The 21,200-nt window shown below is 47.5% G+C and overlaps 1 protein-coding gene and 1 long non-coding RNA gene across 3 annotated transcripts in view; one reads left to right on the top strand and one right to left on the bottom strand.

Annotated features, from left to right (window-relative positions):
- The window catches only part of UBP1 (upstream binding protein 1), a 51,009-nt gene that overhangs the window by 22,475 nt on the left and 7,334 nt on the right, over positions 1 to 21,200 (top strand). The window contains exons 3-13 of one of the 2 annotated variants that reach the window (XM_027040556.2): positions 918 to 994; positions 5,495 to 5,600; positions 6,050 to 6,156; positions 8,710 to 8,862; positions 8,967 to 9,077; positions 9,527 to 9,634; positions 14,804 to 14,907; positions 16,763 to 16,817; positions 17,070 to 17,163; positions 20,056 to 20,146; positions 20,904 to 21,019. In XM_027040556.2, the coding sequence (XP_026896357.1) occupies positions 918 to 994; positions 5,495 to 5,600; positions 6,050 to 6,156; positions 8,710 to 8,862; positions 8,967 to 9,077; positions 9,527 to 9,634; positions 14,804 to 14,907; positions 16,763 to 16,817; positions 17,070 to 17,163; positions 20,056 to 20,146; positions 20,904 to 21,019 (1,122 nt within the window). The remainder of the gene's footprint in view (positions 1 to 917; positions 995 to 5,494; positions 5,601 to 6,049; positions 6,157 to 8,709; positions 8,863 to 8,966; positions 9,078 to 9,526; positions 9,635 to 14,803; positions 14,908 to 16,762; positions 16,818 to 17,069; positions 17,164 to 20,055; positions 20,147 to 20,903; positions 21,020 to 21,200) is intronic. The other variant, XM_027040557.2, reaches the window with a different exon arrangement.
- LOC128315346 (uncharacterized) lies at positions 6,691 to 8,710 on the bottom strand. The gene is made up of 2 exons (XR_008298103.1): positions 7,639 to 8,710; positions 6,691 to 7,377 (listed from the first exon to the last, which is right to left on the bottom strand). It is a non-coding gene; the product is annotated as an uncharacterized LOC128315346 (long non-coding RNA).

The following is a 21,200-nucleotide window of genomic DNA, read 5'->3' as shown; positions in this document are numbered from 1 at the left end:
TGGTCTCTCGCTTTCTTTCTTTCCCTTTCAAAATAAATAAACTTCAAAAAAAATGCTTTATTGCTAAACAGTGGGTTACAATGACAGTTCACCATAACAAACACAATAATGATGAAAAAGTCTGCAATACTGTGAATTACACAAATTGAAATACTGAGAATGACAAAATGTGACAGATACAGCGTGAGGACTCTTAGTGACATGCTGTTGGAAGGATGGTGCCGATCGACCTGCTTGATGCAGGTGGTCACAAACCTCCAGTTGTAAAAAGCGTGGCATCTGCCAAGGGGGATGCAGCAGAGTGCAGTGAAAGGATATCTGCCCGTTGTCCTGCTGTGACATGCGTGAACGCTGAAAGCATGCGTAGTGAAGGAAGCCGGTGAATCACATACCGTGTGACTGTTTATGTCCGGTGTGAGCCAGGCAAGTCCCTGGAGACAGAAAATAGAGTGATGAGTGGTTGCCAGGGGCGGAGTGGGTGAGGGTGGGAAGTGCCTGCTGAGGGGTGCAGTTTCCTTTTCGGGGTGATGAGAATGCCCCATGGTTGGTAGTGGTGATGGTTTCACAATTCTGAATATGCTAAGCACGAGTCAGGTTTTAAAAGGATGAATTTTATGGTATGTGAATTGTATCTCAGTAAAGCCGTGGTAAAACACTGGTGTTGGATTATGCTTGTGTGTATAATAAAATTTTAATGTGAGAGTCTAGCACATGAAAATAAACCGTCAGAGAAGCTCTTCATTCTTCTGTCATAGTGTACGAAGGAAAGGATGATGTGGTTTGTAGGAAAGAAAAATCAACCTGAATGGTTTCTCTAGTTAAGAGGCCATTGAAGTTTTATGTTAAACAGCGATGTTCTTTGTGTGGACTGTCGGTGATACACAGTTTCTTTAAATTCAACAATTTGTTCAAAATAGGTCAGTCTTACGAAATTCGGATGCTGGATAATCGGAAAATGGGAGATATGCCCGAGATTACTGGAAAATTGGTAAAGGTAAGGATGATCCATTTTGATTCCTAACAGGTGTTGTTTGCAGTGACTGAAAAAAGTAGCAGATTTAGGTTTTTTTGCACGAGAGTCGTTCTTTTAAAATCATTTAATTTCACTTTAAGAAGTAATGGCTATCCTGCAACTCTTGACGTTTTGAACTATATTTTGTGTCCTTGTCTATAAAACAGAAATGATAGCAGTTACTGGGTTAAGTAAATGTGAAAGCCCTTTTGGACACTAAGGCAGCACAGTTGCAGCCGTGGGGGAGAAACCCACCACCACAACAGAGACTTCTAAGTTTTTCCTGTAAAAGTAAAAGAATAATGTGGGGGGAAATGTTAAGTGTTCATATGACACTTTTAAAGCCCTTTTATTTCACCTCTTAAAATCTCTCTGAAGACTGGAAATCTCTGTGCACCCTGTGTCCACGCTGAGACGTATCTGAATGAGGGCGGTCATTCCGAGTGTAGGAGGCACAACCATCGGCTGGCTAGTCCATTCCTTTTAGGATAGATCTTCGGGACCGTCCTGCTCCCTCCAGTGTCCTGCAGGGTATCCTCTAGCCTCTGCCTGTCACACAGAGTGCTGTACTATAGATTCGGTGGCATTACAGGGCAGGACTTCTGGAAGAAGCTTGAGGGAAGGCAGAGCTTCAGTGTGGCTAAGTGTCCGCGTGAGAGAAGCAGACCTTTGTTCTCTTGACGCTTCCGTCTTCCCAGAGAGGCACCCGGGGGCCTGGGCACTGCTGGGCGCTCGGTATGGAGAGGCGTTCCATGGAAAGACCCCCCTCTGTGGGTCTGCCTTTTTAGAGGGTGAGCGCGGGAAAGGCAGCTTGGGCCCATCTGGGAGAGCCGGAGCATCTTTGGGATGTTTTAGTGCTTCCTCCGTTCCTGGGAGGCAGGAAGACCCCAATCCTTTGGGAGGTTGGAGGAAAGATGGGGGTCTGCTCCCCACTGATCATTGTCTTGCCAGCTCGGAGTGAGCTCCCAGACTTCCGACTCCCAGAGCTCCCATCTTCCCCGGACCAGAGGGAGACAGCTTGTTTCCCATTCTCACATTCCACCAGTTTGCACTTTGAGTCTGTCGGGTCTGTGCTCGGTCAGTGGGTTTGGTCCTTTCCCCGGAGGGTGAGTCAGGTCAGATTAACAGCTCTCATTTTCTAGTGTGTAGGAAGCTTCGAGATGTCAGAGATTCTCTCGGGATGCCCTAGTCCTACCAGGCTGGCTTGTTGTCAGGCCACCGGGTGCCCTGGTTCACCTGCAGGCAAATCTGCCAATTGTATTTGTGAAAATGCCACCAGGAGTATATATTTTAAGGGAAGATGTGGGTGAATTCTTCTGTCACTGTGAAAGTTACATTGGATGACTGTGAGAAGCCGCTTTAAAAAAAATCGATGTGGAAGTGTTGAAACGTTGTTTAAATTGTAGACTCCTGTACAAAATGAAGTGAGGCATTATGTGCCTGGTATTGAGGTCCTGAAAACTGGACCTAAAAATGGTAGACGTTAATAGAAAGCTACTTATATGGTAAAATTTAAGCATAACAAAGGTAGAATGGTGCGATGACGCATCCACATGTGTTTCTCACGTGGTTTACGATAAACACACGTGTATCCTGGGTGCCTGTGATAAGCTACTCGAGAATACCAGTCAGGTTAACTTGGAATGGCAGGGTTAATTAAGTTGTTGCTTGATTGCTTTAAGTTCTGCCTCTTGGATTTACTTCCAAATTAAAATATGGAAAAACATCTAATTTACAAGATTCATGCCAGTTAAGAAATTAAGGCAAAAACAACTCTTCATTATGAGGTAAGTGAACTGTTGACAGTAGAGAAACCGTCTCCCTCTAAGTGCAAAGTGGGTGTTTTGCTGTCATTAAACAAGCATGTTCTTCCTCGACAAGGGCACTTATTTTGAAAGCATCAGTTTTCCTAAACAGTTAGCTTACAGAGTGGAAAGGTTAAGTTTTAAAAGGTCTTGGGGCGCCTGGGTGGCTCAGTCGGTTAAGCGTCTGACTTTGGCTCAGGTCAGGATCTCACTGCTTGTGAGTTCGAGCCCCGCATCGGGCTCTGTGCTGACAGCTCAGAGCCTGGAGCCCGCGTCGGGTTCTGTGTCTCCCTCTCTCTCTGCCCCTTCCCCGCTCGTCCTCTCCCTCCCTCTCTCCCTCCCTCCCTCCCTCCCTCCCTCTCTCTCTCTCTCTCAAAAATAAACATTAAAAACATTTTTTAAGGTTTTCAATCAGTTTCATCTTCCACATGATAAGCCACATGTCTGATATTTGGTGGCTGTGCCAGAATACATCAAGTTAGAGCCCGAGAGCTTGCCTGGGACTCAGAGCAACAGCCTGCTCCTGCCAGAGGACTGCAGGGTGAATTTCTTAAGAAGCCCACCCTTTTTTATCTGCAATATATATCCCAGAAGTACTGTGCAGCAATCTGGTGTCTAATTTCCTGACTCCACGATCTTTGAGTCTGCTGAGGTGGGGGCATCTTAGGGAACAAATGCCGGGTCGGCAGAGGTGCTTTGGAACTTGACCGTGCTCAGTAGCCTTGGTGATGTGCTCGCTTTGCTCGTTCTTGCTGTTAGGGCCCCTTTCCCCTGCTGGCTCTCTTGGTGTTTGACTTTCTTTTCCCCTTCCAAATTCACATAAGTTTTTTTTTTTTAATAGGCTGCCACTTCTTAACGCTGGTTCTCTTTTAATATTCTTTACTGTGCCATCTTAGTCTGGCCTCCTAGAATGAGGTTTAGTCAAGCTCTTAAATCTGATACCGATATTCTCATACTATTTTCATCTGAATTTGTGGATTCGATCTGGTTCTCACTAAATACGAAAGAATCAAAATCATGACATTTCTGTGCTGCACCTTATTCTGAGTTCGGCTTGTTGGGCAACGTGACCCAAGGCCCCCGCCAGCCCGTGCACCTTCCCCGTGAGGTCTTCGCTGCCCGCGGGCGGTGGTGTCACGTGGGTGCTGGTGGACGGCCGGGCAGGCCCCGCAGACGTGGGTGCAGGTGGCAAGGCGGGTGGCACGAACCAGAGCTGTGACTGTGCCTTTATAGATTTCCACTTTGGTCCCAGTGACTGTTTTGGCCTCTTTGTAAACTACAGTTGACCCTTGAACAACAAGGGTTCGAACTGCGCAGGTCCACTTAGGAGCAGATTTTTTCAATATACACAGCGTAGTACTGTGAATGTATTTTCTCTTACGATTTTTTAGTATAAGTTTGTTTTCTCTAGCTTACTTTATTGTAAGAATGCACAAGATGTGTGTTACTCAGCTGTCGATGTTACCGGTAAACTGGTAAACAGCCGGCTATTAAGTAGTTGTTTTGGGGGAGTCCAAAGTTACACGTGGATTTTCTACTGTGGGAGGGTTCAGCGCCTCCAACCCCCGTGCTGTCGAGGGTCAACTGTATTTCACATTAAAATACTGCTGCTTTTTAATAGTTTCCTTCAAAATATTTCTCCATTCTGCCACATTTTGGGCAGGACCCTGGTGGGTAGGGAAGGCAAGGCACTAAAGTAGTATTTATATGTGTTGCTAACAGATTATTTCCTAGTCAAACAAGAGTGTAGACTGGAAACATGATGATCTTACTGCATCATGAGAAAGTTGCTTATAAATGCGTCAGAAACACTAGTATCTGAAGACATTGCATGACCTGTTTTCTTGTTTCTGGAACCAAACAATCATTGGCACCTGAAACGTGTGGGAAGTGAAGGAGGGATGGGTGGAGAGCAGAGAACTGGCCTCAAGTGTGTGGAGTCAAGTCTTCCCTGGGAACCGGAGTGTTTGGATGAAGTTTGCCTGTGGGCGGAACTTCCCCCCACTGCTTACCTCAGATAACCTCTTGCACGTAAATAGTAGAGAATGACTTTAGCATATATGTTCTTTTCTTGGTGGGTGTGGGCACATTCTCCCACCTGTCCCTTGACTATCTTTTTAGTTTTTCATTTTATTGAAGTATAATTAACATGCAGTGTTATATTAGTTTCAGTTGTAAGGTACAGCGATTCAGCATTTCTATATATTACTCAGTACTTGTCTTTGACTATCTGTAAAAAAAAAAAAAAAAAAAACCCTCAGTTTTTAACTATTATTTTAAATAGTTTTGCCATTGTGCCCGGGTTTCTGTCTGCTTATACTGCCCTTTCATTTTTGTAATCTGATGTTTTCTTCATAGAAGTCAAATTCTTGCTCTCTGATTTTATGGACGTGTACCTTAATTTTGAGTTGCGATGTCAACTTTTTAAATAAAAATTTTACCTAAGTGATCATTTTATTTGCGCTTTTTATTTCTGAGTTGTAATTCTTTTTGCACCGAAGAATTATACCCGTAATCCACATATTCCAAGAACAAAGCAGTTCACTCAGAAAATGCTGAAAGCAGAATTTTCCTTGCATGCTCGTCTATTATAGGTTAATGCATAAGAAGCGAAAACACTTGTGCATTTTAGCTGGAATAGTTTAAAAAGTGCTCCTTTTCCCCACTTACTCCGCAGAGCATCGTAAGAGTTGTATTCCATGACAGACGGCTGCAGTACACGGAGCATCAGCAGCTCGAAGGCTGGAAGTGGAATCGGCCTGGAGACAGACTTCTCGATTTAGGTACGAGTGGCTGTCAGAAGACTCTGGAGAGACGGCGGTTGGTCAGCCGTGCCTGTCACTGTGTTGGCAGCACGCTTACCTGTGAGGAGAGAGTTTCGGTGTCAGTGGGTTCTGCGTGCCCTGAGTTGTTCTGTGCTTAGAAATGAAGTGGTTTTTTTGGTGCTAAAAGAACCTGAGTCAGGAATTTCGAGTTTGAAACCACTTATTTAGTTCTCGATTGGCACATCCATCGTGCGTTGAATGAAGTGAAATAGAAACCATGGTGGGAGAAAGTCTCGTGCACGTCGGGCGGGCTTGGGTGTTAGTGTGGTTGACCACGGGAACGTTGAAGGAGAAGGTTCAGCGTGGAGGTGTTGAATGATTTCATTTGCACATAATGATATTAAGTTGTGAGCTTTTCAGTTATTTGTAGTAGATGAGTTTCTGTGTAACTTCTTCTTAAAATACAGATATTCCAATGTCTGTGGGAATAATTGACACCAGGACAAATCCAAGCCAGTTAAATGCGGTTGAATTTCTGTGGGACCCTGCAAAGCGCACGTCTGCTTTCATTCAGGTTTGGAGTTTTACCTTATTAGAAGTCTACCAGCCTGGTCATCTGAAGGACCATGGATGAGCTTGAATTCTTGACATACAATGTTCTCTTTAAATGCTTGTTTGTAAACTATCTTATAATGTCTTCTACATGCGTATATTTTTCAACCTACGTACACATAACTGTATACGTGTGTGTATAAAGTGAAGTTGGGGTTATCCTACTAAATCCGTCATTTATAGACTAACCTATTACTCAAACTACTTTTACCATTGGTAACAACACTAATCAAAACTTCTGATTAAAACTTCTATTTCTCATAAGATGTATTTCTCTTGAACAAAAGCTCCTGGGTTTTTTTTAATTTATTTTTTAATTTACATCCAAGTTAGCATATAGTACAACAATGATTTCAAGAGTAGATTCCTTAATGCCCCTTACCCATTTGGCCCATCCCCCCTTCCACAACCCCTCCAGCAACCCTCAGTTTGTTGTCTATATTCAAGAGTCTTATGTTTTGTCTCCCTCCCTGTTTTTATATTATTTTTGCTCCCTTCCCTTATGTTCGTTCATCTGTTTTGTATCTTAAAGTCCTCATATGAGTGAAGTCGTAGGATTTTTGTCTTTCTCTGACTAATTTCACTTAGCATAATACCCTCCAGTTCCATCCACATAGTTGCAAATGGCAAGATTTCGTTCTTTTTGATTGCCGAGTAATACTCCATTGTATATATATATACCACATCTTCTTTATCCATTCATCCATCGATGGACATTGGGGCTCTTTCCATACTTTGGCTATCGTTGATACTGCTGCTGTAAACATTGGGATGCATGTGCCCCTTCGAAACAAAAGGTGTTTGTTTTTTTTTAAGGTTATTTTTATTTATTTTGACACAGAAATAGAGAGCAAGCGGGGGGAGGGGCAGAGAGAGAGGGAGACAGAATCCCAAGCAGGCTCTGCACTGTCAGCACAGAGCCGAGCTAGGGACTGAAACTCATAAATCACGACACAATGACCTGAACCAAAACCAGGAATCGGACGCTTAACCAACTGAGCCACCCAGGCACCCCCCAAAAGCTGCTGTTTTTAAAAGCGTAGGATTAGGGCACCTGGCTGGCTCAGCCCATAGAGCATGCGACTCTTGATTTTGGGGTTGTAAGTTCGAGCCCCACGTTGGGCATAGAGTTTACTTAAAAAAATAAAGGGTGAGATTGAAAAAAGTGTACAGCTCAAGATTCCTTCTGCCATTATTTATTTATTTATTTATTTATTTAAAAAAATTTTTTTTTTTTTTAACATTTATTTATTTTTGAGACAGGGAGAGACAGAGCATGAACGGGGGAGGGTCAGAGAGAGAGGGAGACACAGAATCTGAAACAGGCTCCAGGCTCCGAGCTGTCAGCACAGCGCCCGATGCGGGGCTCGAACTCACGGACCGTGAGATCATGACCTGAGCCGAAGTCGGACGCTTAACCGACTGAGCCACCCAGGCGCCCCACCTTCTGCCATTATTTAAAGACATTCTAATATTGAAAATGTCAAACCCCCACCAAAGTGAGAGAAGAAGAATAATGAATCCTCAGGGTATCCACCACCTGGCTTCAACAGTTACTAGTCGTTTCCCTGGTTTTTGTTGTTGATGGAATACTTTAGAGCAACTCCCAGGCATTTCATTTCACCCTAAGTACCCAGTTTGTATCCCTAAGAGATGAGTTTTTTCAAAACATAAATATAATATGTGTAAAATATACTTAGTAGTAATTTTTTATACCCTCTGTGTTCAAATTTGTGTATGGTGTTATTAAAACTACCGAGTTAGGTAATCTTCATGCAGAAAGGGAAATTGCGTAATTGCTGATGAGCCTAAGTAGGCTCTCATTTGTGTGAACTGTAAAGAATCTTTAGTATTTTGTGTTTTTGTGGCCTACCAAATAGTATCTCCCATCAACTAATAATCACTAGGGACATGGTTCGTATTAGCTGACCTTGTACTGGTATTGGAAGAGGAACAGAAGTGGTGGGAAATGAGCGTTGTCCTCAGTGCACTTTGAAGGCTGACAGAGGAGTTAGCTCACGCAGGCAGGGTGAGTAGTGGGCTCTGGGGAAGGTGGCCACTGCCCAGGTGGTCGGTCTCACAGTTGGCGTATGTAGGCCCGGCGGTGAGGGGATGGGCTGGCCAGGCCAGGTGGTGGTGGGAGAGGGCGGACAAACGGAAGCCCTCGACGGTGAGTGTCCGTTGCCGTGGACTGAGCCGTGTGCGAGGCCGAGGACCCTGCGTCTGAGAGCATCATTCAGTCCAGAGTGGAGGTAGGAGAGTACCCGTGATTGGAACAAGGCCTGCATTAAAGGACAGGAGGCGTTGGACCGGGGAAAGTCCAGAGAGGCCCAGTTGGATTCGTGAGAGGAGAGCCGTACAGAGAAATTCATGACGGGCATCCGGCTGATATGCAGGGGTTGGTCTGAAAAGATCTTGAATGTACGGCTGTGGCAGGACGTCCAAGAAGGAGTAAAATAGAAGGGGACTCCGTAGACGGTTCTCTGAGTCCCCTTCAGCTTGAGTTGTTTTCCAGGTGCACTGCATCAGCACAGAATTCACTCCACGGAAGCACGGAGGCGAGAAGGGAGTGCCTTTCAGGATCCAGGTCGACACCTTTAAGCAGAACGAAAATGGAGAATACACGGATCATCTACACTCAGCTAGCTGCCAAATCAAAGTGTTTAAGGTAAGAGAGAGAAAGGAGGCTGCTAGTGATAAGTAAGGCCCGGTGCTGCTGGTAAGTGTTCCGTCTTCAGCCTGCTGGACGAAACCCTCTGCCTTGTGTTTAAGCCTAAAGGTGCAGACAGGAAACAAAAAACGGACCGAGAGAAGATGGAGAAGAGGACCGCTCACGAGAAGGGGAAGTACCAGCCGTCCTACGACACCACCATCCTCACGGAGGTAACGCCCGCCCAGCAGCGCTCCGGTTTCTGGAGAGAGACACGCAGCAGCCTGCACAGCAGCACCCTAAGGAGGGGTTCCGCCACCGAGGGTTGGGAAGATTGGGCGTGGGCTGACGTAACGTTCTCTGTGAAATTTGGGGGGAAGGTGTTTTATTTAAACTGGGGGATGTCAACAGATTAGTTTCCTGGGTGGGGTCCGGAATGAAGATGCTGAAATCCCAATCGGGTCTCAGAAACAGACCTTACAAACCTCGAAAGTTGTCAAGAGATGAAGTCGGGGCCTAGAATGTCTGATTTTTGTCACTGCTGGGGTTTTGCATTTTCTTTAACTTTGAATCCTGCTAGTCATACATTTGTTTAATTGCACTGCAGAGACCTAAAACAGGGTATTAGATCTTTCTCTGTGTAATGAAAAGACATTGATCCCAATCTTTGGTGTTTGTCCAGATGAGGCTTGAGCCTATAATTGAAGATGCAGTTGAACATGAGCAGAAAAAGTCCAGCAAGCGGACTTTGCCAGCAGACTACGGTGATTCTCTGGCAAAGCGAGGCAGTGTAAGGGACTTCTGCTTCTCTTCTCATTGTGCAGGAAACCTTGTGCAGTGTTAGATATAGGATCAACTTCCACCGAAAAGTAAAGCCAAATTTGTTTTTGATGTCCTTGTCTTGATTTAATTTGCTTTTGTTTAGACTTCCTGCTTTCTGTTTGTTCCTCACTGAGGAAAATTTCCTAAATCTAACACTTTAAAACAAAGTTGACCATATTGGGTGGTTTTGGAAGGAAAAACGACACTCAGAAATGTGTTCCCTCCCTTCCTCCTTCCCTTCCTTCCTCCCTCCCTCCCTGTCTCTCCTTTGCACACACGCTTCCTTCAAGAGCATTGAAATTAATTGAAAATACTCTCTTTAGTAAAAGAGTTGATCATTTTTGTGTAATTAAAAAAGGTTTTGCTTTCTCATGTGTATAACTGATAAGAAAATGCAATGCATATCTAGAGAAATGGTGGCAGCAAGCTTGACATTAACAGGCGATACTTTGTGTCACATTTCCCTGCATGTAGTATAAGAATGTGTGTCTGTCTGTGCTTTTAAAAGCCTGTTTGGCAGCACTGGTAGAAAAAAGTCTTTGCATCAGTGTTTCCTCTTGGCTCCTGCATTGTGACTTTGTGCTTCGGGCCAGAACAGCGAGTGCATCTTGCTCCACTGAGACCTGGTTCTCCCGACATGCAGTCGAGGGTTTTGGCTTTGTCACCTTAAGTACAGCATGTCTTTATTTGACGACACAGCTCTTCATCTAACAGTCCACAGAGCATTCTCTTGTTACTTAAACTTAGATCACCGGGTACCCGCAGTAAATGTGAACACAGAGCATTCAGTAATTTTTAAAAGTAACTGGCATCATCTGTATTCATGGCTACTCTACTCATCATGGCAGTGTTTGTAAAATCAAGGTGCCAGACGTGACGTTTTCACTCTTAACACGTGTATATGTAATTCTCTGTAGACTATGAAAGTCACAGGCCTTATCACAGGACCCTCATTTCCAGATCAAAGCATTGAGTGAAAATATTTCAAGTGCTTCTTTGTGCAGTAAAACAGAAAAGTGGATGTCTGGATAGGGAGCGCACATAATGCGTTTTCTTTAACTGGGCTTTTCTGATTTGGATCAAAGCTTGTGTGGACCACTATATGCTCCCTCCCCAGGGTCCCCTGGGCCCCCTTCAGTTTTATATTTTTCAGTCTTCTTTGCATTTCCCAGCAGAAGACTCGCAAATCGTGCTTAGTAAACTTTTCTGGGGAGATCCCGGTAACTCAAGTTGCTTTTCCTTTCTTGTTAGAAACTATTTAATTAAAAGGAATGCGTTCTGATAACTCGTAAATTGAGGAAATCTATTATAGTCTGGAGCTAATCTGGAGGTGGTAGAATTGTTGGTAAATTATTAATGACTCTTAAGTCTAAAGTATGCAAAACGTCAGCAGTTCACTGGCCTGGGATTTCACATCTTCCTAGAGCGTGTTGCTTGCTGCCCTGGGCTGTATTTGGTTTGGTTAAGATACTCGTAGGGGGTGGCGAGAGCTCCTCTTTGAAACCTGTTGAAGAAACAGTAAGGTACAGATTAGTCCCTCTAAAAAAGTCCACAGCATTTCATATATTTGTGCGAGTACCTACAAAGGCAGGCCAGCATTTCTTACAGTTCTTGGGTAGTTACACTTGGCCTTCGTTAGGAAAGCATGGCAGGCTCACCTGTTACCAGGTGCTGTTTGAAATGGTCCCACGCTGAGTAGAGGCCCTACTGTTGGCTCTGGCCAGCTGCTGCATGACAACCCCTTTAATGTGTCTGTTGGTCTTTGTCCCTGAGCTGTATTTTACTGGCTCAGATCAGGCTGCCAATGTCTACGGTCTAAAACGGGCCGGCACTTTCCAGTCTACCTGGGGAGGGACTTTGTTCACGGTGCACTGAAACCGTGCCCACACCAGTCCAAGCCGGGTATTGCTGGAGCCATAATGAATCACAGGCTTTCCTCAGGAACGTGGGCACTGCACCGTTGCTTATTTTTTTTTTTATTTGTTTGTTTCAATTTTTTTTTAATGTTTATTTTTGAGAGAGGATGGGGGAGGGGCAGAGAGAGAGGGAGACACAGACTCTGAAGCAACCTCCCGGCTCTGAGCTGTCAGCACAGAGCCCGATGCGGGGCTAGAACTCTCGAACCGTAAGATCATGATCTGAGCCGAAGTGGGATGCTTAACCAACTGAGCCACCCAGGTGCCTGCTTTCTTTTATTTTTTATTTATTTTTTATTTTAAAGATTTTTAATTTTTGAGTAGTCTCTCCCCGCAACGTGGGGTACTGAGATCAAGAGTCGTACCCTCTCATGACTGAGGCAGCGAGGTGTCCCCCACCCCCCATTGCTTAAAGACAGGGAAGCACGACAGGGTAGAAGAAACATTGTGAAAATCTTCGTGGGTATGCCCTTCCCCTCTCCAGTTGGGACTGCAAGAGAAACCTATAAAATAGAGAGCGGGCCTTGGTGTTTCATTCAGCCTGGCCATTTAAGAACTTGGCACCCATCATTTTCTTAGAAGCCGAGGCCTCCCAACAGGACCAGTTTTCACTGGTTTCCTGGTGTTCAGTGAGTCAAGCCTCATATTTATTGGGCAGGTTTTAGAAGTAAGCTGTTAGCATCCCTGCTTTTCTGCTGGTGAAGGAATCTCGTTGTGTAAAAGTGAAGTAGGTGTGTTTATGGAGGTTTCATAAATTTGGTGTCCCTGCCGTATTACTGTGCCGTGTTAACTTGGAGCTTTTGATGGCTTCATTTCCTCAGACAGCTGGCAGTGATGAACAGATTTGGGGAGACTTAGTACTAAAAGGTTTACCTTATTTAGATGTGCATGTTATGCGACATGGTCATAGTTTTTATGGTGTAGCAAGGGAACCGTCTTCCAGGTAGTGGAGAGGACCGTGAACATGTGACACCTAGAACTTGCTAGATCTGCCAGTTGGGCTCCTCAGACTGCAAGATGAGGCGGTGTTACTTTGTGAGATGGAAAGAGAAACGACCTAGTTGCAGGGGAGTGGGCACTGATGCGTAAAAGGCCACTTACAGTGAAATTGGTGTGCGTGCAGTAAGTTCAGTGGTGCTGTCTGGGCAGATGAGATTTCTTTTTGAAAGTTGGTAGTAGTTGGAACACTCTGGTCAATTTTCCCATTTTCGAGGGGACACATAATGGGTGGTCGATTTAAGATACGACTATGACGTTGCTTTTCGAAGTGTATCCTGCCGAATTTAAATACCATAGCAATTTAACACCCAACTGTTGTTCATTTAAAAAGTTCATGATGGGGCCACCTGGCTGGCTCAGTCGGTGAAGCGTCCGACTTTGGCTCAGGTCATGATCTCATGGTTCGTGGGTTCGAGCCCCATTTTGGGCTCTGTGCTGACAGCTCAGAGCCTGGAGCCTGCTTTGGATCCTGTGTCTCCCTCTCTCTCTGCCCCTCCCCCACTCGCTTTCTCTCTCCCTCTCCCTCTCCGTCTCTCTCTCAAAAATAAGTAAATGTTAAATAAAAAGTTCATGATGGAGCTCTGTAGTTATGCCTGAAATTTTATCCCATTCTTCCTCCTTGATCTGTTTTCTCTTCCACTCGCCATAAATAATTTCATGTCAATACGACAGACTCTTACGCCTGAAAATCTTTTAACCATCACCCTAATTACTTCTTTATGACAGACGTATTCAAACTGTAATTTAATATTTTCTCTGACCATAAGGCTCTTAAGTCTGTTGAGAAATGTTTTTGAAAGTAAACTCTACACCCAATGTGGGGCTTGAACTCACATCCCAGAGATCAAGAGTTGTGTGCTCTCCTGACTGAGCCAGCCAGCTACTTATTGTTGGTACCAGTTTATCAAAACAACAAATTATACAATTATTAATAAACAGTTAAATGTAAAAATAGAAATGTTATTGGAAATGCCTGTTGAAGGATGAGACAGGGCCGAATGCAGTCACATTCTACATTTTTTTTTGTAGAGAAAAGAAACTTTGTTTAGACGTGCTTACTTTTCTTTGAGTGGTGTCATTCAGGTCTTGCAATTCCTTTTGAGTCATTTGCCCCAAATCCCAGTGACCTATTTTTTATGATCTGGTCGATTACTTGAGTAGGTGTCAGCTGACGCTAGGTATTCCTGAAGTGTTGGAAGGCAAGGAGTTGAAAACTACCCGACATATACAGAAGCATTGTTTTAGAGTCATGTACTTTCTGATTTATCCCGATATCTTTGGTCTTTTGCTTTGTTTGGGGGAGGGTCTTCTGTCCCCTGGCCGTGGTGAGACCTGATGGCTTTTTTGTGTAAAACCTGAGAAGGGTGATTGCGAAGGGGGCCTGGCAACCGAGGGCGTCCTCCCACGGACTCATTCCAGGGACTCTGTCAGGGAGTGAGGTGGACTCCTGCTCAGGTTTGAAGCTCCTCCTTGGTTGCTCTGACCTGCTCAGCACGCTTTTGACTTAGCTTTTCCACTTCTCCTCATTGTAATAGCGCGTGTCTGTGTCTTTGCTCTGTCTGTGCTCAGAATGGTGCCTAGGCTGAAAGCTGTCCTAGTTCACCATGCCCCTTTCAGAAGAGAGAAGCCAGAAGCATGTGTAGACATGTGCAGACCGGTAGAGAGACGTAGGCAGCACCGTGCACAGTTGATGGGTTTCGATGCTAGGCCTGCCTTGCCTTGCTTGGCTGGGGACTGTTAACCTTAAAGGAATCCGGGAGGCGAGTGGGTACTGGTGAGGGTGCTGCTTGGGCAGGAGAGCAGAGGAGCACTAGGGGGCCAGAGCCACTGTCCTGGTCACCATACGTGTCGGATGCTTACGAACCGTCCTTGCCTCTGCAGTTCCTAAACCTTGATAGGTGCCTGTGAGACCCTTGCTACAGAGGAAGGGGAGGGGTCTTGAAAGCCGGCTGTGCATAAGTGTACATTTCGAATGCCTGCATACGTTTTCGCTGCTGTCCTCACTTCAGGCCTTCCCTGTGATGAGTCCGTGCATAGACGCAGGTGGCACGTAAAGGCCACGCGGCAGTAAATTTGATGTTTCTGTGAGGTTCCTTGATGAGTGTCAAGTGTCTTGTGTTTTATGACCTTGCATTTGGCCAGACTAGAGAGTGACTTGCAGAAATACTTCTTCATACACTTCTAAAAACAGCTCGCTAATTTATTTCTGTTTCTGTCCTTAGTGCTCTCCGTGGCCCGATACCCCCACAGCCTACGTGAATAGCAGCCCTTCCACAGCGCCCGCCTTCACCTCCCCACAGCAGGGCACGTGCAGCGTCCCAGACAGGTACTGCTTCCTGCCGGCATGCGCCCGGGGCGGCCCGGGCCGTGCCCCCTCGCGTCCCCTCCTTGGTTGATGGCGTCTGCTCGTTGACACGGATCTGAAGTCTTTAGTGGTGGGGTCCGGCCGCCTCGGTTTGAGAGGAAAGTCGTCTCTTCCTTGCCTGCTGGCCTTTCTGTTCTCAGCCCTGGTGCCTCACACGTTCACAACTGTGGAAGTTGTAGGAAAGGGGGCGTTTTCCAGATACATCCTAGGTGAGAGAGAAGGAACATTAGTGGAGTCCTGGAGAGAGAAGGACGGTGAGTTACCACGGTGGAACGGGCTTGCAGGTGTTGAGATTGCCTTTCTTAGGACGTTCATTGGTCTTGAATCGCACCATATCAGGGCTGTTTTCTGCCCTGTTCCTTTGCCCTCCTGCTACACACACTACGTTTATTGGTGAGTCTTTAAACTTGAAGAGCTTTTCGTTTCTAAAACCTTACTGTGGTTTTAGACCCGGAGACGGTGGACTCGTTCCATGTTCCTCTCGGTTGGGATTGCACCTGAGACCCCGGGGCCTGTGCGTGGGGGTGCCGCAGGCGCCCTCTGCCGAAGAGCTCATGCCGGCGGGTCACATCGGAGGCCCCCTGTTGCTGGAAGCTTCTCGATGGGAAGGAAAGTTACAGGAGACTGCCGAGGGAGAGGTTATCTTCCTTCCGCCCTGGCTGCCCCGACGCGGTCCGTCACGGTCCACCCTGGCCGCCGTGAAGGGAACACCAGCCCCCGGGGCCTTAGAGACGGTGCAAGCTCGTCTCCCGAGGTCGTGGAGCTGGGAGCGTGGGGTCTGGTGGCTCTGGCGGGGGCCCTCCGCCACGGCGGCTGCCTGTGTCCTCACGCCATGGGGCGGACGCCCGTGGGACCTCGCCTTCCTGGTCCCTGCCCCACAGCCCCGCCTCCTTGTGCGGTCATGCAGGGAGTGGGGCGTGGGGATCAACATCCGCATTTTGAGGGAACACAGGGACCGGTCTGCGACAGGGTCTGATGAGAAGACAAGCAGAGGAGTAGACTGGTGGGCAGCTCAGGTCGTAGATGTTTGCGCTGTAAGAGGAGGAACGTCGGGGAGACCGGGGACTGGTGTGTCCCCATGTGGGGGCCCTTCTGCTGTCACAGCCCGGTCCCGAGTCCTCTTGGGTGGCGTGACGGTCATGACTTCGGGGGCGGGTTGTGGGCTCCCGCACCGTCCGGGAGCCGTCCCCATCCCAGTGGGTCCAGAAGGACAGTCACCAGTCAGTGTCAGAACTGAGGTGATTGAAGGACAGATGCTAAGAAAGGAGGCAGAGCACAGGACCAGGAAGGCGCCACCCTCTCTGCGGAGTTGCCTTTGTTTTCGTTTTCCCTTAGGAACCCGAGGACAGCGGCACCCGTGTGTTCCTTCCGCTGCCTTGAGTGTCCCCGTCTTTAATGATGGATAAACGTGTTAATTAAGGGACACTTTCCGTGTTGGCTTAGGATCATTATACCATTTCTTGTAGCTCCTTAGTAAAGTGTGTGTGTTTTGCAGTTAATTCCAAATTGTTCATCTTGGATTCTCATATTTGTTTCCTTACTAAAATGAACGCGTAGCCTTCGTTTTCATGAAGCCCTTGGAGATAATGTTTCATAAACCTGGAAGTTCTTACAGGAACTGCTGGAGAAGGAGGAGGCGCAAATTAAACAGCCTCGTGGCTTAATTTCATCGTCCTGTCCACTCCCTGACCGGTGGTGTCAACATTGTTAATTTGCAGATTTATATGCCCTGTCCCACAGTAAATTCACCTTTTAACGTCTTGATTTAAATATATGTGTGTAATAATCCTCCTTTCCTTCCTTCCGTTCTCCCTAGCAATTCTTCTTCCCCAAATCATCAGGGAGATGGAGTTTCACAGCCCTCGAGTGAAGTAAGTATCTTTGTCCTGAAACCGTCAGAGGCTGTAAAGGTCCTGCGTTTTTAAGGCCCTTCCAGGGCCGCGAGTCATTGTTCGGGTCTCTGGGTAGTCAGACCTGTGCTCCCCTTGGGTCTTCTTGGACTTTAAACTTGCAGGGTTTCTGTGTTTTGTTTAAATGTTCTTCACAACATGCCAGGGACTTGGATTATTTTTTATTAAGTTTGAATTGTTTTTTCTGTTTATGTTCGTTTTCTTTGTTAATAGCAACTTCAGCCTTCAGCCACGATCCAGGAAACACAACAATGGCTGCTCAAAAACCGATTCTCTTCTTACACAAGACTGTTTTCCAATTTTTCAGGTATGTTTTGTGCGCGTGTGTGTACATGAGTGTATTGTACTTGTTTCTGGACTTTCATTAACCTTAATTTTTAAGAAAAAATGTGAAGTAATTCTGGATTCATGGTAAGTTGTCAACACGTACTGGGAAGTCCTGCGTACCTGTCACCTGGCCTTGCCCAGTGGTAACACCCCGCATACCTCTTGTAGTGGGAAACTCCGGAACAGTCCGTGGCTTCACCAGTCTTACGTGCCTGCCTTTTGGCACAGGCGTATATAGTGCTGGGCATTGCTTTTCATTTTATTAAATGTATTAAATTTATTTTGAAATAATTTTTGCTTTACAGTAAGTTGCAAAGATCGTACAGAGATGTTCTGTGTGCCCTTCGCTAGGTTTCGCACATAATGTTAGTACGACGTCAAAACCAGGAAATTGGCGTGGGCGGAATGAGTCTGTATGGTTCTGTGTCATTTTATCACAAGCGTGTGCTCGTATGACCACTACCGAAGTTAGGATACAGGGTTACACCAGCCCCACGAGGATTCCCTTCGTGCTACCGCACCCCTCACCCACCGTGCCTGCTCTGGCAATCCTTAATCTGTTTTCTGTCTCTTGGGTTTTGTCCTTTCGAGAATGTTGTGATGTAAATGGAATCACACTGTATGTGACCTTTGTGGTTGGCGTCCCCTCCCCGCCCCTAATGCCCTTGAGTCCATCAGAGTGGGCGTATCAATAGTTTATTCCTCTTTCTTGCTGTGCGGGTAGTATGAGATGTGAATCTACCCGGGTGTGGCTTTTGTATCCTTAAGTGTCTTCTTGCAGAGTGAGCTACGCAGACGGGCTCTTACAAGGGGCCAAGCGGGCTTCCTCCAGGCGGTGCAGCAGGAAGCCTGTTTTAGAGGGACACTGATAGGTGCGCCACACAGGGCGGGACCAGCACTTCCCCGGCATCGGTGGCCCTGGGACCCTGTGCCTAACTACCATACCCTGGCCAAACACCCCGGGAATCCCCGGGCCGCTGTACCCTTGTGGTGACTCTGCCCCGCCCGCAGGGCCGTGGGGCCACGGCGCGAGCCTTTGGAGAGGACAGGCCTGTGTGTGCGCCCACCTGGCCCAGGGGAGAGCTTGATTTCACAAAGACGGGTTCTGTTCTGTCAGCCCCTTGCCGCAGTGTTGTGCACGATTAGTCATTCCCATGTAGCTCCTTGTCTCTTTAAAATGGAACTACCGGATGAAAGTCTTGCTAGCTGGTAACCACATTTTTGTATGACTGTACCTTTTATCTGTGAGAAATTGGAAATTTAAAAGTGTTAGCGTGTGTGGGGAAGATGCGTCTGGAACCCTCGTGGGAAGACACACGAAGAGCGAAGCACAGACCGCAAGCCCTGGCAGTGGGAACCCCGGGAGGGCCTTAGTTTCTGTTTGGAGAGTCTTAAGCTCTTTTCACCTTGAGTGGTGCTCACGCGGCCCAGCCGCCTGCTGTTTCTTGCCCTGGAGCTTCCTGGCAGTAGGACGGGGAGGAGGGTGAGGCCACCGGCTCTGAGCCCCGGGGCATTCACCTCCGGAAAAGGCTGTGCACGCGAGCGTCCGTCCTGTTCCGTGTGCACGTCCGGGAGATGCACGCACAGCGTCCCTGGGCACGGCTGTGGGCCCCGGAGAGATCGGGAAGCCGCCGGTCTTGCTTTTTTCGCTCCGTCCAGTGACACCACCGGGGCTCGCGCCTCACGGAGCCGGGCTTCTCTGGTCTTTTATAAGCTGGAGAGTTGTCAGGCTTTCGTGTTCAAATAGAAAAGATAACTCCGTTATCTTGTTTCATACCTAAGTGGATCTTTTTTACAGGGAAGTCATGCCTTAATCCCAGAGGGCATTTACATTCTACCAATAAACTAAATTTCGAGTGTTAATAGCGGGCGGGTGGGGGGAGCAAGATCATGGACACATTCAGACACACAAGGTAGAGGACGATGAAGCCCCGTGTAACCGTCCCAGCCTTCGGTCAGTCTTGCTCTCTGCCACTCCCTCTCCCCCTTTTGTGTCATATTTTAAAGCGGATCTCGGATACCGTGACACTTACGCTTACCAGTGATTTACGGGGGAGTTCTTAGTTCTTAAGGTATAACGTGCAGTTCTGTGCCGTGCTTCGTATTAAGACCGGCTGCGGCGACAGGCTGCAGGGGGCCTGACTTTACAGTGCGTGTTGCAATACGAAGAGGCCGAGTCCTTGCTCTGCTACCATCTCGAGTGAATGGGTGGGTCCCCAAAACTTGAGACTTCATTTCCTCTTCTTGTCAAATAGAACATTATTGTTGTGATCTCAAGGTTAATTATCTGGGGTCAGAATCCTGTTTATCTACACAACTGCCAGGTAGCCAAAACAAGGCGGGCGGTGAAGTCATGTACTAGGACCAGACAGCCCTGGAAGGCCCCGCTCACCGATCTGATTCACCCGCCTCTGGGCCTCTGGACTCCTTTTTTTTTTTTTTTTTTTTTAATGTTTATTTTTGAGAAAGACCATGCGTGAGCATGAGTGAGGTTGGGGCAGAGAGGGAGATACAGAATCCGAAGCAGGCTCCAGGCTCCGAGCTGTCAGCACAGAGCCTGGCTGGGGCGGGGCTTGAACTCACAGACTGCGAGATCGTGACCCGAGCCCAGGTCGGATGCTTAACCGACTGAGCCACCCAGGCATCCTGGCTGAGCTCCTGGAACATGGAAGCGTTTGTCTTAGGCTCTCTGGGACAGGGACTGTGTATGCTCACTCTTGCGTTTGTGTAGTTTGCGTGTGCGGGTATATGGAGGCTGCGGTGCGATGGTTTTGAGGGGGGGTTCACTGCGTTGAAGCCAGGTGCTCCACGCGGCCCGTCCTGCTTGTTCTTTCCACGTCTCTGAGAAGACTCTCTCTTTGCTGTTCTCCAGGTGCCGACTTATTAAAACTGACAAAGGAGGATTTAGTACAAATTTGTGGTGCAGCCGATGGCATTCGGCTCTATAATTCACTCAAGTCAAGGTAAAGTACTGTGTTTAAAAGGAACGGTTTGCTTGAAGTAAAGACGCACCCTTCTTTGTGGGGAATTTGGGCAGAACGTGTTCCCGTGGCAGGTTGGCACGTGCTCGTGTGCTGCGGGGCCTGGGCCCCATCGTGCTCACAAGGAGACTGTTTCGTGTGCACCCCCAGGGTGGGCCCAGATACGAGGCAGGCACTGATGGGGGCAGAGTAGACTGTAAGACAGTAGGAATGCACATGGGCGCTACTGATTCTTGAAGACCACTGGGTTTGTCTCCAAGAAAACAGACCTCTCGTTTAGGTGAGAGGTACAGAATCTGTGGTTTTCCAAGGTCATGTGACTCCTCCTAAACAGTTGCTAAAATGTAAAGTCGTAATTGTGAATGACAACGATGGAATTGTAAATTATGCTGGCTCTTGAGGCCCATTTAGGGTCGTTGCTGTTTCTAGACTTGTGGCATGAGAATTCCATTGAAGTGGAATCTTACTGATTTGAAATTGCTGAGTTAATCTTGAAACTTAAATTTACCAGCATCTGACAGACCATCTCGATGGTTTAGAGTCTGGATCATCAGATGAGACCACCTGTGATAGTTGGCGTGAGGAGTGCGTTTTTACCTTTTTCTTCGTGGATTCTTTTGTGTGATGAAATAATGCCGAAAAGTCCTCCTAAGGAGATCGAGCTCAGGCTCCGGCAGTTACTTGTCCCCCTGTGGGCAGCCTCGCCCCTGGGCTGACGAGTGGCCTCTTCTGGTTGCAGGTCGGTGAGGCCCCGCTTGACCATCTATGTCTGCCAGGAGCAGCCGAGCGGCTCCCCGCTGCAGGGGCGGCAGCTGGCGGGCGGCGGAGGCGAGGGCAGCGGCGGGACACCCTACGGTGGGTACCGACGGGCACCGGTGGGCACCGAGGGCGTCGAGCCTTCCCGTCCCTCCCTCTCCGACACTGCGGTGGGAGCAGGAGGGCCCCGAGCGGGGCTGTGACCCTAGTCCCGGCGAGACTGCCCAGCCGCTCGGAGTCCCGACAGCAGGGAGAGGCGGCAGTGTGGGGCCCGGCCCTG

The sequence above is a fragment of the Acinonyx jubatus genome, chromosome C2, assembly GCF_027475565.1.
Source record: "Acinonyx jubatus isolate Ajub_Pintada_27869175 chromosome C2, VMU_Ajub_asm_v1.0, whole genome shotgun sequence".
Taxonomy (NCBI): domain Eukaryota; kingdom Metazoa; phylum Chordata; class Mammalia; order Carnivora; family Felidae; genus Acinonyx; species Acinonyx jubatus.
Note: the sequence above shows the minus strand (reverse complement) of the source record. Positions and strands in the feature narration are given on the sequence as shown.